General features: G+C 56.9%; 1 protein-coding gene across 3 annotated transcripts in view; it reads right to left on the reverse strand.

Moving 5' to 3' along the window:
• Positions 1 to 16,874, reverse strand: part of adam19a (ADAM metallopeptidase domain 19a) — a 249,840-nt gene that overhangs the window by 3,731 nt on the left and 229,235 nt on the right. For all 3 annotated transcript variants that reach the window (XM_070866484.1, XM_070866489.1, XM_070866478.1), the window contains one exon: positions 15,496 to 15,668. In XM_070866484.1, the coding sequence (XP_070722585.1) occupies positions 15,496 to 15,668 (173 nt within the window). The remainder of the gene's footprint in view (positions 1 to 15,495; positions 15,669 to 16,874) is intronic.

The following is a 16,874-nucleotide window of genomic DNA, read 5'->3' on the forward strand; positions in this document are numbered from 1 at the left end:
ACAATGTCAGTCGGTCATTATCGGTCAGTGTCGGTCGGTCAATGTCGGTCGGTCAGTGTCTGTCGGTCAGTGTCGGTCAGTGTCAGTCGGTCAGTTTCAGTCAGTGTCGGTCGGTCAGTGTCGGTCAGTGTCAGTAGGTCAGTGTCAGTCGGTCAGTTTCGGTCAGTGTCAGTGTCGGTCGGTCAGTGTCGGTCAGTGTCAGTCGGTCAGTTTCAGTCAGTGTCGGTCGGTCAGTGTCAGCTGGTCAGTGTCAGTCGGTCAGTGCCGGTCGGTCAGTGTCAGTCGGTCAGTGTCGGTCGGTCGGTCAGTGCCGGTCGGTCGGTCAGTGTCGGTCGGTCAGTGTCTGTCGGTCAGTGTCTGTCGGTCGGTCAGTGTCGGTTGGTCAGTGTCGGTCAGTGTCGGTAGGTCAGTATCGGTCGGTCAGTGTCTGTCGGTCGGTCAGTGTCGGTCGGTCATTATCGGTCAGTGTCGGTCGGTCATTATCGGTCAGTGTCTGTCGGTCGGTCAGTGTCGGCCGGTCGATGTCGGTCGGTCAGTGTCTGTCAGTGTCAGTCGGTCATTATCGGTCAGTGTCGTTCGGTCAATGTCGGTCGGTCATTATCGTTCAGTGTCGGTCGGTCAATGTCGGTCGGTCAGTGTCAGTCGGTCAGTGTCGGTCGGTCAGTGTCAGTCAGTCATTATTGGTCAGTGTCAGTCGGTCAGTGTCGGTCGGTCAGTGTCGGTCAGTCAGTCATTATTGGTCAGTGTCAGTCGGTCAGTGTTGGTCGGTCAGTGTCAGTCGGTCATTATCGGTCAATGTCGGTCGGTCAGTGTTAGTCGGTCAGTGTCAGTCGGTCATTATCGGTCAGTGTCGGTCGGACAATGTCAGTCGGTCATTATCGGTCAGTGTCGGTCGGTCAGTGTCTGTCGGTCAGTGTCTGTCGGTCAGTGTCAGTCGGTCGGTGTCGGTCGGTCAGGATCGGTCGGTCAGTGTCGGTCGGTCGGTATGTGTCAGTCGGTGTCGGTCGGTCAGTTTCAGTCAGTGTCGGTCGGTCAGTGTCGGTCAGTGTCAGTCGGTCAGTTTCAGTCAGTGTCGGTCGGTCAGTGTCGGTCAGTCAGTGTCGGTCAGTTTCAGTCAGTGTCAGTAGGTCAGTGTCAGTCGGTCAGTTTCAGTCAGTGTCAGTGTCGGTCAGTGTCAGTCGGTCAGTTTCAGTCAGTGTCGGTCGGTCAATGTCGGTCGGTCAGTGTCGGTCGGTCAGTGCCGGTCGGTCGGTCAGTGTCGGTCGGTCAGTGTCTGTCGGTCAGTGTCTGTCGGTCGGTCAGTGTCGGTTGGTCAGTGTCGGTCAGTATTGGTCGGTCAGTGTCTGTCGGTCGGTCAGTGTCGGTCGGTCATTATCGGTCAGTGTCGGTCGGTCATTATCGGTCAGTGTCGGTCGGTCAGTGTCAGTCGGTCATTATCTGTCAGTGTCGGTCGGTCAGTGTCGTTCGGTCAATGTCAGTCGGTCGGTCGGTGTCGGTCAGTGTCGGTCGGTCATTATCGTTCAGTGTCAGTTGGTCAATGTCGGTCGGTCAGTGTCAGTCGGTCAGTGTCAGTCGGTCAGTGTCGGTCGGTCAGTGTCAGTCGGTCATTATCGGTCAGTGTCGGTCGGACAATGTCAGTCGGTCATTATCGGTCAGTGTCGGTCGGTCAATGTCGGTCGGTCAGTGTCGGTCGGTCGGTATGTGTCGGTCGATTGGTCAGTGTCTGTCGGTATGTGTCGGTCTGTCGGTCGGTCAGTGTCGGTAGGTCAGTGTCAGTCGGTCAGTTTCAGTCAGTGTCGGTCAGTGTCAGTGTCAGTCGGTCAGTGTCAGTCAGTCAGTTTCAGTCACTGTCGGTCAGTTTCAGTCAGTGTCGGCCGGTCAGTGTCGGTCGGTCAGTGTCAGCCAGTCAGTGTCGGTCGGTCAGTGCCGGTCGGTCAGTGTCAGTCGGTCAGTGTCAGTCGGTCAGTGTCGGTAGGTCAGTGCCGGTCGGTCGGTCAGTGCCGGTCGGTCGGTCAGTGCCGGTCGGTCAGTGTCTGTTGGTTGGTCAGTGTCGGTCGGTCAGTGTCTGTCGGTCGGTCAGTGTCGGCCGGTCGATGTCGGTCGGTCAGTGTCGGTCAGTGTCAGTCGGTCATTATCGGTCAGTGTCGTTCGGTCAATGTCGGTCGGTCATTATCGTTCAGTGTCGGTCGGTCAATGTCGGTCGGTCAGTGTCAGTCGGTCAGTGTCGGTCGGTCAGTGTCGGTCAGTGTCAGTCAGTCATTATTGGTCAGTGTCGGTCGGTCAGTGTCAGTCAGTCATTATTGGTCAGTGTCAGTCGGTCAGTGTTGGTCGGTCAGTGTCACTCGGTCATTATCGGTCAGTGTCAGTCGGTCAGTGTCAGTCGGTCATTATCGGTCAGTGTCGGTCGGTCAATGTCGGTCGGTCAGTGTCGGTCGGTCATTATCGGTCAGTGTCGGTCAGTGTCAGTCGGTCGGTGTCGGTCGGTCAGGATCGGTCGGTCAGTGTCGGTCGGTCAATGCCGGTCGGTCGGTATGTGTCGGTTGGTCAGTGTGTGTCGGCCGGTCAGTGTCGGTCGGTCAGTGTCTGTCGGTATGTGTCGGTCGGTCGGTCAGTGCCGGTCGGTCAGTGTCAGTCGGTCAGTGTCAGTCGGTCAGTGTCGGTAGGTCAGTGCCGGTCGGTCAGTGTCGGTCGGTCGGTCAGTGCCGGTCGGTCAGTGTCGGTCGGTCAGTGTCAGTCGGTCAGTGTCTGTCGGTCGGTCAGTGTCGGCCGGTCGATGTCGGTCGGTCAGTGTCGGTCAGTGTCAGTCGGTCATTATCGGTCAGTGTCGTTCGGTCAATGTCGGTCGGTCATTATCGTTCAGTGTCGGTCGGTCAATGTCGGTCGGTCAGTGTCAGTCGGTCATTATTGGTCAGTGTCGGTCGGTCAGTGTCAGTCGGTCAGTGTCAGTCGGTCAGTGTCGGTAGGTCAGTGCCGGTCGGTCAGTGTCGGTCGGTCGGTCAGTGCCGGTCGGTCAGTGTCGGTCGGTCAGTGTCAGTCGGTCAGTGTCTGTCGGTCGGTCAGTGTCGGCCGGTCGATGTCGGTCGGTCAGTGTCGGTCAGTGTCAGTCGGTCATTATCGGTCAGTGTCGTTCGGTCAATGTCGGTCGGTCATTATCGTTCAGTGTCGGTCGGTCAATGTCGGTCGGTCAGTGTCAGTCGGTCATTATTGGTCAGTGTTGGTCGGTCAGTGTTGGTCGGTCAGTGTCAGTCGGTCATTATCGGTCAGTGTCAGTCAGTCAGTGTCAGTCGGTCATTATCGGTCAGTGTCGGTTGGTCAATGTCGGTCGGTCAGTGTCGGTCGGTCAGTGTCAGTTGGTCAGTGTGTGTCGGCCGGTCAGTGTCGGTCGGTCAGTGTCTGTCGGTATGTGTCGGTCGGTCGGTCAGTGTCGGTCGGTATGTGTCGGTCGGTCAGTGTCGGTCGGTCGGTCGGTCAGTGTCGGTCGGTCAGTGTCGGTCGGTATGTGTCGGTCGGTCAGTGTCGGTCGGTCAGTGTCGGTCGGTATGTGTCGGTCGGTCGGTCAGTGTCGGTCGGTCAGTGTCTGTCGGTATGTGTCGGTCGGTCAGTGTCTGTCGGTATGTGTCGGTCGGTCGGTCAGTGTCGGTCGGTCAGTGTCTGTCGGTCGGTATGTGTCAGTCGGTCGGTATGTGTCAGTCGGTCGGTCAGTGTCGGTCGGTCAGTGTCTGTCGGTATGTGTCGGTCGGTCAGTGTCGGTCGGTATGTGTCAGTCTGTCGGTATGTGTCGGTCGGTCGGTCAGTGTCGGTCGGTCAGTGTCTGTCGGTATGTGTCGGTCGGTCAGTCAGTGTCTGTCGGTCGGTGTCGGTCGGTCAGTGTCTGTCGGTATGTGTCGGTCGGTCGGTCAGTGTCGGTCAGTATGTGTCGGTCGGTCAGTGTCGGTCAGTATGTGTCGGTCGGTCAGTGTCGGTCAGTATGTGTCGGTCGGTCAGTGTCGGTCAGTATGTGTCGGTCGGTCAGTGTCGGTCAGTATGTGTCGGTCGGTCAGTGTCGGTCGGTTGGTCAGTGTCGGTCGGTATGTGTCGGTCGGTTGGTCAGTGTCGGTCGGTATGTGTCGGTCGGTCAGTGTCGGTCGGTTGGTCAGTGTCGGTCGGTATGTGTCGGTCGGCCGGTCAGTGTCGGTCAGTGTCGGTCAGTGTCGGTCGGTATGTGTCGGTCGGTTGGTCAGTGTCGGTCGGTCGGTCAGGATCAGTCGGTCAGTGTCGGTCGGTCGGTAAGTGTCGGTCGGTCAGGATCAGTCGGTCAGTGTCGGTGTCGATTGGTCAGTGTCGGTTGGTATGTGTCGGTCGGTTGGTCAGTGTCGGTCGGTCAGTGTCGGTCGGTCAGTGTCGGTCGGTCAGTGTCGGTCGGTTGGTCAGTGTCGGTCGGTATGTGTCGGTCGGCCGGTCAGTGTCGGTCAGTGTCGGTCAGTGTCGGTCGGTCAGTGTCTGTCGGTCAGTCAGTGTCGGTCGGTCAGTGTCGGTCGGACAGTGTCGGTCGGTCATTATCAGTCAGTGTAGGTCGGTCATTATCGGTCAGTGTCAGTCGGTCAATATCGGTCAGTGTCGGTCGGTCAGTGTCGGTCGGTCATTATCGGTCAGTGTCAGTCGGTCATTATCGGTCAGTGTCGGTCGGTCAGTGTTGGTCGGTCAGTGTAGGTCGGTCATTATCGGTCAGTGTCAGTCGGTCATTATCGGTCAGTGTCGGTCGGTCAGTGTCGGTCGGTCAGTGTCGGTCGGTCGGTCAGTGTCGGTCAGTGTCGGTCGGTCAGTGTCTGTCGGTCAGTCAGTGTCGGTCGGTCGGTCAGTGTCGGTCGGTCATTATCAGTCAGTGTAGGTCGGTCATTATCGGTCAGTGTCAGTCGGTCATTATCGGTCAGTGTCGGTCGGTATGTGTCGGTCGGCCGGTCAGTGTCGGTCGGTCAGTGTCGGTCGGCCGGTCAGTGTCGGTCAGTGTCGGTCGGTCAGTGTCTGTCGGTCAGTCAGTGTCGGTCGGACAGTGTCGGTCAGTCAGTGTCGGTCGGTCGGTAAGTGTCGGTCGGTCAGGATCAGTCGGTCAGTGTCGGTCGTTCGGTATCGGTCGGTCACTGTCTGTTGGTCGGTCAGTGTCGGTCGGTCAGTGTCTGTCGGTCGGTCAGTGTCTGTCGGTCGGTATGTGTCGGTCGGTTGGTCAGTGTCGGTCGGTCAGTGTCTGTCGGCCGGTCAGTGTCGGTCGGTTGGTCAGTGTCGGTCGGTATGTGTCGGTCGGTCGGTATGTGTCGGTCGGTCAGTGTCTGTCGGTCAGTGTCGGTCGGTCGGTCAGTGTCGGTCGGTCAGTGTCTGTCGGTATGTGTCGGTCGGTCAGTCAGTGTCTGTCGGTCGGTGTCGGTCGGTCAGTGTCTGTCGGTATGTGTCGGTCGGTCGGTATGTGTCAGTCGGTTGGTCAGTGTCGGTCGGTCAGTGTCGGTTGGTCAGTGTCGGCTGGTCGGTATGTGTCGGTCGGTTGGTCAGTGTCGGTTGGTCAGTGTCGGCTGGTCGGTATGTGTCGGTCGGTTGGTCAGTGTCGGTTGGTCAGTGTCGGCTGGTCGGTATGTGTCGGTCGGTTGGTCAGTGTCGGTTGGTCAGTGTCGGCTGGTCGGTATGTGTCGGTCGGTTGGTCAGTGTCGGTCGGTTGGTCAGTGTCTGTCGGTCGGTCAGTGTCTGTCGGTCGGTATGTGTCGGTCGGTTGGTCAGTGTCGGTCGGTCAGTGTCTGTCGGCCGGTCAGTGTCGGTCGGTTGGTCAGTGTCGGTCGGTCAGTGTCGGTCGGTCAGTGTCGGTCGGTCAGTGTCGGTCGGTCAGTGTCGGTCGGTCAGTGTCGGTCGGTCGGTCAGTGTCGGTCGGTATGTGTCGGTCGGTCAGTGTCGGTCGGTCAGTGTCGGTCGGACAGTGTCGGTCGGTCATTATCAGTCAGTGTAGGTCGGTCATTATCGGTCAGTGTCAGTCGGTATGTGTCGGTCGGTCATTATCGGTCAGTGTCGGTCAGTCAGTGTCGTTCGGTCAGTGTAAGTCGTGTCGGTCAGTGTCAGTCGGTCATTATTGGTCAGTGTCGGTCGGTCCGTGTCAGTCGGTCATTATCGGTCAGTGTCGGTCGGTCAGTGTCAGTCGGTCATTATCGGTCAGTGTCAGTCGGTCATTATCGGTCAGTGTCGGTCGGTCAGTGTCAGTCGGTCATTATCGGTCAGTGTCGGTCGGTCAGTGTCAGTCGGTCATTATCGGTCAGTGTCAGTCGGTCATTATCGGTCAGTGTCGGTCGGTCAGTGTCAGTCGGTCATTATCGGTCAGTGTCGGTCGGTCAGTGTCAGTCGGTCATTATCGGTCAGTGTCGGTCGGTCAGTGTCAGTCGGTCATTATCGGTCAGTGTCAGTTGGTTGGTGTCGGTCAGTGTCGGTCGGTCAATGTCAGTCGGTCGGTCAATGTCGGTCGGTCGGTCAGTGTCAGTCGGTATGTGTCGGTCGGTCGGTCAATGTCGGTCGGTCCGTATCGGTTGGTCGTTATGTGTCGGTCGGTCGGTCAGTGTCTGTCGGTCAGTGTCTGTCGGTCGGTCAGTGTCTGTCGGTCGGTGTCGGTCGGTCGGTCAGTGTCGGTCGGTCATTATCAGTCAGTGTCGGTCAGTCAGTGTCGTTCGGTCAATGTCGGTCGGTCAGTGTCGGTCGGTCATTATCGTTCAGTGTCGGTCGGTCAGTGTCGGTCGGTCAGTGTCGGTCAGTGTCAGTCGGTCATTATTGGTCAGTGTCGTCGGTCGGTCAGTGTCGGTCGGTCAGTGTCGGTCGGTCAGTGTCGGTCGGTCGGTGTCGGTCGGTCAGTGTCGGTCGGTCAGTGTCGGTCGGTCAGTGTCTGTTGGTAAGTGTCGGTCGGTCAGTGTCGGTCGGTCAGTGTCGGTCGGTCGGTCAGTGTCTGTCGGCCGGTCAGTGTTGGTCGGTCAGTGTTGGTCGGTATGTGTCCGGTGGTCAGTGTCGGTCGGTCAGGATCGGTCGGTCAGTGTCGGTCGGTCAGTCAGTGTCTGTCGGTCGGTGTCGGTCGGTCAGTGTCGGTCGGTCAGTGTCTGTCGGTATGTGTCGGTCGGTCGGTCAGTGTCGGTCGGTCGGTCGGTCAGTGTCAGTCGGTCATTATCGGTCAGTGTCGGTCAGTCAGTGTCATTCGGTCAGTGTCAGTCGGTCAGTGTCGGTCGGTCATTATCGTTCAGTGTCGGTCGGTCAATGTCGGTTGGTCAGTGTCAGTCGGTCAGTGTCGGCCGGTCAGTGTCAGTCGGTCATTATTGGTCAGTGTCGGTCGGTCAGTGTCAGCCGGTCATTATCGGTCAGTGTCGGTCAGTGTCAGTCGGTCGGTGTCGGTCAGTCGGTCAGTGTCAGTCGGTCAGTGTCGGCCGGTCAGTGTCAGTCGGTCATTATTGGTCAGTGTCGGTCGGTCAGTGTCAGCCGGTCATTATCGGTCAGTGTCGGTCAGTGTCAGTCGGTCGGTGTCGGTCAGTCGGTCAGTGTCAGTCGGTATGTGTCGGTCGGTCGGTCAGTGTCGGTCGGTCAGTGTCTGTTAGTCGGTCAGTGTCGGTCAGTCAGAGTCGGTCGGTCAGTGTCTGTCGGTCGGTCAGTGTCGGTCGGTCAGTGTCGGTCGGTATGTATTGGTTGGTCAGTGTCGGTCGGTATGTGTCGGTCAGGGTCGGTCGGTCGGTCAGTGTCGGTCGGTCAGTCAGTGTCAGTCGGTCGGTCAGGATCGGTCGGTCGGTCAGTGTCGGTCAGTTGGTCAGTGTCGGTCGGTCAGTCAGTGTCGGTCGGTATGTATCGGTCGGTCAGTCGGTCTGTCGGTCAGTGTCGGTCGGTCGGTCAGGATCGGTCGGTCAGTGTCGGTCGGTCGGTCAGTGTCGGTCGGTCGGTCAGTCAGTGTCGGTCGGTATGTATCGGTCGGTCAGTCGGTCGGTCGGTCAGTGTCGGTCGGTCGGTCAGTGTCGGTCGGTATGTGTCGGTCAGGGTCGGTCGGTCAGTGTCGGTCGGTCGGTCAGGATCGGTCGGTCAGTGTCGGTCGGTCAGTCAGTGTCAGTCGGTCGGTCAGGATCGGTCGGTCGGTCAGTGTCGGTCAGTTGGTCAGTGTCGGTCGGTCAGTCAGTGTCGGTCGGTCTGTGTCGGTCGGTCAGTGTCGGTCGGTCGTTCAGTGTGGGTCGGTATGTGTCGGTCGGTCAGTGTCGGTCGGTCAGTGTCGGTCGGTCAGTGTCGGTCGGTCGTTCAGTGTGGGTCGGTATGTGTCGGTCGGTCGGTCAGTGTCGGCTGGTCGGTATGTGTCGGTCGGTCAGTGTCGGTCAGTGTCGGTCGGTCAGTGTCGGTCAATGTCGGTCGGTCAGTGTCGGCTGGTCGGTATGTGTCGGTCGGTCAGTGTCGGTCAGTGTCGGTCGGTCAGTGTCTGTTGGTCGGTCAGTGTCTGTCGGTCGGTCAGTGTCTGTCGGTCGGTATGTGTCGGTCGGTATGTGTCGGTCGGTTGGTCAGTGTCAGCTGGTCGGTATGTGTCGGTCGGTCAGTGTCGGTCAATGTCGGTCGGTCAGTGTCGGCTGGTCGGTATGTGTCGGTCGGTCAGTGTCGGTCAATGTCGGTCGGTCAGTGTCTGTCGGTCGGTCAGTGTCGGTCGGTCAGTGTCTGTTGGTCGGTCAGTGTCTGTCGGTCGGTCAGTGTCTGTCGGTCGGTATGTGTCGGTCGGTATGTGTCGGTCGGTTGGTCAGTGTCAGCTGGTCGGTATGTGTCGGTCGGTCAGTGTCGGTCAATGTCGGTCGGTCAGTGTCGGCTGGTCGGTATGTGTCGGTCGGTCAGTGTCGGTCAATGTCGGTCGGTCAGTGTCTGTCGGTCGGTCAGTGTCGGTCGGTTGGTCAGTGTCGGTCGGTCAGTGTCGGTCGGTTGGTCAGTGTCGGTCGGTATGTGTCGGTCGGTTGGTCAGTGTCGGTCGGTATGTGTCGGTCGGTCGGTCAGTGTCGGTCGGTCAGTGTCGGTCGGTCAGTGTCGGTCGGTTGGTCAGTGTCGGTCGGTATGTGTCGGTCGGCCGGTCAGTGTCTGTCGGTCAGTGTCAGTTGGTCCGTGTCTGTCGGTATGTGTCGGTCGGTCAGTGTCTGTCGGTCGGTCAGTGTCTGTCGGTCGGTCAGTGTCGGTCGGTCAGTGTCAGTCGGTCATTATCGGTCAGTGACGGTCGGTCAGTGTCGGTCGGTTGGTCAGTGTCAGTCGGTATGTGTCGGTCGGTCAGTGTCGGTCGGTCAGTGTCGGTCGGTCGGTCAGTGTCGGTCGGTATGTGTCGGTCGGTTGGTCAGTGTCGGTCGGTCAGGATCAGTCGGTCAGTGTCGGTGTCGATTGGTCAGTGTCGGTCGGTATGTGTCGGTCGGTTGGTCAGTGTCGGTCGGTATGTGTCGGTCGGCCGGTCAGTGTCGGTCAGTGTCGGTCGGTCAGTGTCTGTCGGTCAGTCAGTGTCGGTCGGTCAGTGTCGGTCGGACAGTGTCGGTCAGTGTCGGTCGGTCAGTGTCTGTCGGTCAGTCAGTGTCGGTCGGTCAGTGTCGGTCGGACAGTGTCGGTCGGTCATTATCAGTCAGTGTAGGTCGGTCATTATCGGTCAGTGTCAGTCGGTCATTATCGGTCAGTGTCGGTCGGTATGTGTCGGTCGGTCATTATCGGTCAGTGTCGGTCGGTATGTGTCGGTCGGTCAGTCAGTGTCGGTCGGTCGGTGTCGGTCGGTCAGTGTCTGTCGGTCAGTCAGTGTCGGTCGGTCGGTAAGTGTCGGTCGGTCAGGATCAGTCGGTCAGTGTCGGTCGTTCGGTGTCGGTCGGTCGGTATCGGTCGGTCACTGTCTGTTGGTCGGTCAGTGTCGGTCGGTCAGTGTCTGTCGGTCGGTCAGTGTCTGTCGGTCGGTCGGTCAGTGTCGGTCGGTTGGTCAGTGTCGGTCGGTCAGTGTCTGTCGGTCGGTATGTGTCGGTCGGTTGGTCAGTATCGGTCGGTCAGTGTCTGTCGGTCGGTCAGTGTCTGTCGGTCGGTATGTGTCGGTCGGCCGGTCAGTGTCGGTCGGTCAGTGTCTGTCGGTCGGTCAGTGTCGGTCGGTATGTGTCGGTCGGTCAGTGTCGGTCGGTCAGTGTCGGTCAGTGTCGGTCGGTCAGTGTCTGTCGGTCGGTCAGTGTCGGTCGGACAGTGTCGGTCGGTCATTATCAGTCAGTGTAGGTCGGTCATTATCGGTCAGTGTCAGTCGGTCATTATCGGTCAGTGTCGGTCGGTATGTGTCGGTCGGTCATTATCGGTCAGTGTCGGTCAGTCAGTGTCGTTCGGTCAGTGTAAGTCGTGTCGGTCAGTGTCAGTCGGTCATTATTGGTCAGTGTCGGTCGGTCCGTGTCAGTCGGTCATTATCGGTCAGTGTCGGTCGGTCAGTGTCAGTCGGTCATTATCGGTCAGTGTCAGTCGGTCATTATCGGTCAGTGTCGGTCGGTCAGTGTCAGTCGGTCATTATCGGTCAGTGTCAGTTGGTTGGTGTCGGTCGGTCAATGTCAGTCGGTCGGTCAATGTCGGTCGGTCGGTCAGTGTCAGTCGGTATGTGTCGGTCGGTCGGTCAATGTCGGTCGGTCCGTATCGGTTGGTCGTTATGTGTCGGTCGGTCGGTCAGTGTCTGTCGGTCAGTGTCTGTCGGTCGGTCAGTGTCTGTCGGTCGGTGTCGGTCAGTATGTGTCGGTCGGTCGCTCAGTGTCGGTCGGTCATTATCAGTCAGTGTCGGTCAGTCAGTGTCGTTCGGTCAATGTCGGTCGGTCAGTGTCGGTCGGTCATTATCGTTCAGTGTCGGTCGGTCAGTGTCGGTCGGTCAGTGTCAGTCGGTCATTATCGTTCAGTGTCGGTCGGTCGGTCAGTGTCGGTCAGTGTCAGTCGGTCATTATTGGTCAGTGTCGTCGGTCGGTCAGTGTCGGTCGGTCAGTGTCGGTCGGTCATTATCGGTCAGTGTCGGTCGGTTGGTCAGTGTCAGTCGGTATGTATCGGTCGGTCGGTGTCGGTCGGTCGGTGTCTGTTGGTAAGTGTCGGTCGGTCAGTGTCGGTCGGTCAGTGTCGGTCGGTCAGTGTCGGTCGGTCAGTGTCGGTCGGTCGGTCAGTGTCTGTCGGCCGGTCAGTGTCGGTCGGTCAGTGTTGGTCGGTCAGTGTCGGTCGGTCAGTGTCGGTCGGTATGTGTCGGTCGGTCGGTCGGTCAGTGTCGGTCGGTCGGTATGTGTCGGTCGGTCAGTGTCGGTCGGTCGGTATGTGTCGGTCGGTCAGGGTCGGTCGGTCAGTGTCGGTCGGTCGGTCAGTGTCGGTCGGTCGGTCAGTGTCGGTCGGTCGGTCAGTGTCGGTCGGTCGGTATGTGTCGGTCGGTCAGTGTCGGTCGGTCGGTATGTGTCGGTCGGTATGTGTCGGTCGGTCAGTGTCTGTCGGTCGGTAAGGATCGGTCGGTCAGTGTCGGTCGGTAAGGATCGGTCGGTCAGTGTCGGTCGGTCGGTCAGTGTTGGTCGGTATGTGTCGGTCGGTCAGTGCTGGTCGGTCAGTCAGTGTCGGTTGGTCAGGGTTGGTCGGACAGTGTCGGTCGGTATGTGTCGGTCGGTCAATGCTGGTCGGTCAGTGTCGGTCAGCATCGGTCGGTCACTGCTGGTCAGTATCGGTCAGTTTCAGTCTGAGCCGGTCAGTCTGAGCCAGTCGGTCCGAGCCCGTTGGTGCGAGCCTGTCGGTCTCAGCCGGTCAGTCCGGACCGGTCAGTTCGAGCCAGTCGGTGCGAGCCGGTCAGTTTAAGTCTGACCCTGTCGGTCTCAGCCGGTCAGTCCAAGCCGGTCAGTCCGATCCGGTCAGTATCGGTCAGTTTCAGTCCAAGCCGGTCAATGCGAGCCAGTCGGTCCATAGAACATAAGAATTAGGAACAGGAGTAGGCCATCTAGCCCCTCGAGCCTGCTCCGCCATTCAACAAGATCATGGCTGATCTGGCCGTGGACTCAGCTCCACTTACCCGCCCGCTCCCCGTAACCCTTAATTCCCTTATTGGTTAAAAATCGATCTATCTGTGATTTGAATACATTCAATGAGCTAGCCTCAACTGCTTCCTTGGGCAGAGAATTCCACAGATTCACAACCCTCTGGGAGAAGAGATTCCTTCTCAACTCGGTTTTAAATTGGCTCCCCTGTATTTTGAGGCTGTGCCCCCTAGTTCTAGTCTCCCCGACCAGTGGTAACACCCTCTCTGCCTCTATCTTGTCTATCCCTTTCATTATTTTAAATGTTTCTATAAGATCCCCCCCTCATCCTTCTGAACTCCAACGAGTAAAGATCCAGTCTACTCAATCTATCATCATAAGGTAACCCCCTCATCTCCGGAATCAGCCCAGTGAATCGTCTCTGTACCCCCTCCAAGGCCAGTATATCCTTCCTTAAGTAAGGTGACCAAAACTGCATGCAGTACTCCAGGTGCGGCCTCACCAATACCCTGTACAGTTGCAGCAGGACCTCCCTGCTTTTGTACTCCATCCCTCTCGCAATGAAGGCCAACATTCCATTCGCCTTCCTGATTACCTGCTGCACCTGCAAACTAACTTTTTGGGATTCATGCACAAGGACCCCCAGGTCTCTCTGCACCTCAGGATGTTGTAATTTCTCCCCATTCAAATAATATTCCCTTTTACTGTTTTTTTTTCCCAAGGTGGATGACCTCACACTTTCCGACATTGTATTCCATCTGCCAAACCTTAGCCCATTTGCTTAACCTATCTAAATCTCTTTGCAGCCTCTCTGTGTCCTCTACACAACCTGCTTTCCCACTAATCTTTGTGTCATCTGCAAATTTTGTTACACTACACTCTGTCCCCTCTTCCAGGTCATCTATGTATATTGTAAACAGTTGTGGTCCCAGCACCGATCCCTGTGGCACACCACTAACCACCGATTTCCAACCCGAAAAGGACCCATTTATCCCGACTCTCTGCTTTCTGTTAGCCAGCCAATTCTCTATCCATGCTAATACATTTCCTCTGACTCCGCGTACCTTTATCTTCTGCAGTAACCTTTTGTGTGGCACCTTATCGAATGCCTTTTGGAAATCTAAATACACCACATCCATCGGTACACCTCTATCCACCATGCTCATTATATCCTCAGAGAATTCCAGTAAATTAGTTAAACATGATTTCCCCTTCATGAATCCATGCTTGATTGCACTATTCCTATCTAGATGTCCTGCTATTTCTTCCTTAATGATAGTTTCAAGCATTTTCCCCACTACAGATGTTAAACTTACCGGCCTATAGTTACCTGCCTTTTGTCTGCCCCCTTTTTTAAACAGAGGCGTTACATTAGCTGCTTTCCAATCCGCTGGTACCTCCCCAGAGTCCAGAGAATTTTGGTAGATTATAACGAATGCATCTGCTATAACTTCCACCATCTCTTTTAATATCCTGGGATGCATTTCATCAGGACCAGGGGACTTGTCTACCTTGAGTCCCATTAGCCTGTCCAGCACTACCCCCCTAGTGATAGTGATTGTCTCAAGGTCCTCCCTTCCCACATTCCTGTGACCAGCAATTTTTGGCATGGTTTTTGTGTCTTCCACTGTGAAGACCGAAGCAAAATAATTGTTTAAGGTCTCAGCCATTTCCACATTTCCCATTATTAAATCCCCCTTCTCATCTTTTAAGGGACCAACATTTACTTTAGTCACTCTTTTCCGTTTTATATATCTGCAAAAGCTTTTACTATCTGTTTTTATGTTTTGCGCAAGTTTACTTTCGTAATCTATCTTTCCTTTCTTTATTGCTTTCTTAGCCGGTCAGTTTCGGTCAGTTTCAGTCCGAGCCGGTCAGTACGGGCCGGTCAGTATCGGTCAGTTTCAGTCCGAGTCGGTCAGTGCGAGTCGGTCAGTTTCAGTCCGAGCCGGTCAGTGCGAGTCGGTCAGTTTCAGTCCGAGCCGGTCAGTGCGAGTCGGTCAGTTTTGGTCCGAGCTGGTCAGCCTAAGCCGGTCAGTATCGGTCAGTTTTGGTCCGAGCTGGTCAGCCTGAGCCGGTCAGTATCGGTCAGTTTCGGTCCGAGCTGGTCAGCCTGAGCCGGTCAGTGCGAGTCGGTCAGTTTCGGTCCGAGCTGGTCAGTCTGAGCCGGTCAGTATCGGTCAGTTTTGGTCCGAGCTGGTCAGTCTGAGCCAGTCAGTGTCGGTCAGTTTCGGTCCGAGCTGGTCAGCCTGAGCCGGTCAGTATCGGTCAGTTTCAGTCCGAGCTGGTCAGCCTGAGCCGGTCAGTATCGGTCAGTTTTGGTCCGAGCTGGTCAGCCTGAGCCGGTCAGTATCGGTCAGTTTCGGTCCGAGCTGGTCAGCCTGAGCCGGTCAGTATCGGTCAGTTTCGGTCCGAGCTGGTCAGTGCGAGTCGATCAGTTTCAGTCCGAGCCGGTCAGTGCGAGTTGGTCATTTTCAGTCCGAGCCGGTCAGTGCGAGTCGGTCAGTTTCGGTCCGAGCTGGTCAGCCTGAGCCAGTCAGTATCGGTCAGTTTCGGTCCGAGCTGGTCAGCCTGAGCCAGTCAGTATCGGTCAGTTTCGGTCCGAGCTGGTCAGCCTGAGCCGGTCAGTATCGGTCAGTTTCGGTCCGAGCTGGTCAGCCTGAGCCGGTCAATTTCGGTCCGAGCTGGTCAGCCTGAGCCGGTCAGTATCGGTCAGTTTCGATCCGAGCTGGTCAGCCTGAGCCGGTCAGTATTGGTCAGTTTCGGTCCAAGCTGGTCAGCCTGAGCCGGTCAGTTTCAGTCTGAGCCGGTCAGTATCGGTCAGTTTCGGTCCGAGCTGGTCAATCTGAGCCGGTCAGTATCGGTCAGTTTCGTTCCGAGCTGGTCAGCCTGAGCCGGTCAGTATCGGTCAGTTTCGGTCCGAGCTGGTCAGCCTGAGCCGGTCAGTATCGGTCAGTTTCGGTCCGAGCTGGTCAGCCTGAGCCGGTCAGTGCGAGTCGGTCAGTTTCAGTCCGAGCCGGTCAGTATCGGTCAGTTTCGGTCCGAGCCGGTCAGTATCGGTCAGTTTCAGTCCGAGCCGATCAGTATCGGTCAGTTTCGGTCCGAGCTGGTCAGTCCGAGCCGGTCAGTATCGGTCAGTTTCAGTCTGAGCCGGTCAACCTGAGCCGGTCAGTGCGAGTCGGTCAGTTTCAGTCCGAGCCGGTCAGTATCGGTCAGTTTCGGTCTGAGCTGGTCAGCCTGAGTCGGTCATTGCAGTCGGTCAGTTTTGGTCCGAGCTGGTCAGTCTGAGCCGGTCAGTATCGGTCAGTTTCGGTCCGAGCCGGTCAGTATCGGTCAGTTTCGGTGCGAGCCAGTCAGTATCGGTCAGTTTCGGTCCGAGCTGGTCAATCTGAGCCGGTCAGTATCGGTCAGTTTCGTTCCGAGCTGGTCAGCCTGAGCCGGTCAGTGCGAGCCGGTATAACACACTCCTATATTGAGAGTTATTGGGGGAGAGGCGAGCTTTGCTCGGTGTGATACAGACCTGGCCGCTGATGGTGAGACACTGACTGCAACCTTTGCTCCAGGTCCTAGGCCGGTGTTGGGGGTCCACACCAGGAGAGGATTCTTGCCCTTCCGACTTGACTTGGCTGCAGACGCTGGATTGAGAGGGAGCGGTCGCTGTGGTGCAATCTGTGGGACATCCCGACACGCCCACTGGAACACAGAAAGGGTGAGGGATTATGGTGTGATTATCGGTGTGTGGAGAGGAGGGTCGGAAACGAGCACTGTTATCTCTCTGGTCAGCGCCAACATTCAGAACAACGCACGACCGCATGAAAGAACTGGCGATAATATAATACAGCTCCTTCTCACACCCCTCAGACAGTTAATGTGCTTCACCGCCGAGGAACTGCTTGGAGGTGAAGTCACATCTCTTCCAACCCTCACTCCCTCCTTTCACCAAAAGCACATTGCAGGAGCACACAGACAGACTGGTGGAAATGAGCAGTGGGCAGGCCGGGGTCAGGTGCAGTTCAGTGCGGATCAGTGTGAGTGAGGCACTGCAGGAGAAGCTACAACTACATCGAAACTGTTTCCTCTGGCAAGTGGGTCGGTAACCAGAGGTCACCGATTTAAAATCATTGGCAGAAGGTCCAGGGGGGAAATGAGGGTTGTTAAGACCTGGATACCACACCCCCTGAAAGGGAGGTGGAATTCGATTCCCAGGGAGCTTTCAAAGGGCAACTGGACCATGTGAAGAGCAGGAAGTGGCAGGGTTCCGGGGAAAAGCTGGGTGTGGGACTAATGGGACAGGTCTTGCAAAGAACGGAGTGCCTTTGCCTGCTGTATCATTCTATGATTCTAAGGACGACAAATCCAGGTTCAGGATATACCGTCGCAAGTTAGCAACCGGTGATCAGTAAATCTGATAGTTTACAGAGAAACTGCTGCATTGTCCGAAAAACCCCAACCGGGTCACTCCTACCCTCCCGGGAAGGAAAGCCTACCGCCCTGGCCCACGTGACTCCAGCGACACACTCAGCAGCCACCTCAATGCCTTCAGCAACTAGGTGCAGACAAATAAATACATCTGTGCCAATTTCAATCACATCCCAACAACACAGAAATTATTGTGCCGTTGTCAACTGAGTCCTAGCCACTGCCCATGACCCATGACCAGCACCCACTGCCCATGACCCATGACCGACACCCACTGCCCATGACCCATGACCAGCACCCACTGCCCATGACCCATGACCAGCACCCACTGCCCATGACCGACACCCACTGCCCATGACCCATGACCGACACCCACTGCCCATGACCGACACCCACTGCCCATGACCCATGACCAGCACCCACTGCCCATGACCCATGACCAGCACCCACTGCCCATGACCCATGACCGACACCCACTGC

This window comes from Pristiophorus japonicus, chromosome 2, assembly GCF_044704955.1.
Source record: "Pristiophorus japonicus isolate sPriJap1 chromosome 2, sPriJap1.hap1, whole genome shotgun sequence".
Taxonomy (NCBI): domain Eukaryota; kingdom Metazoa; phylum Chordata; class Chondrichthyes; family Pristiophoridae; genus Pristiophorus; species Pristiophorus japonicus.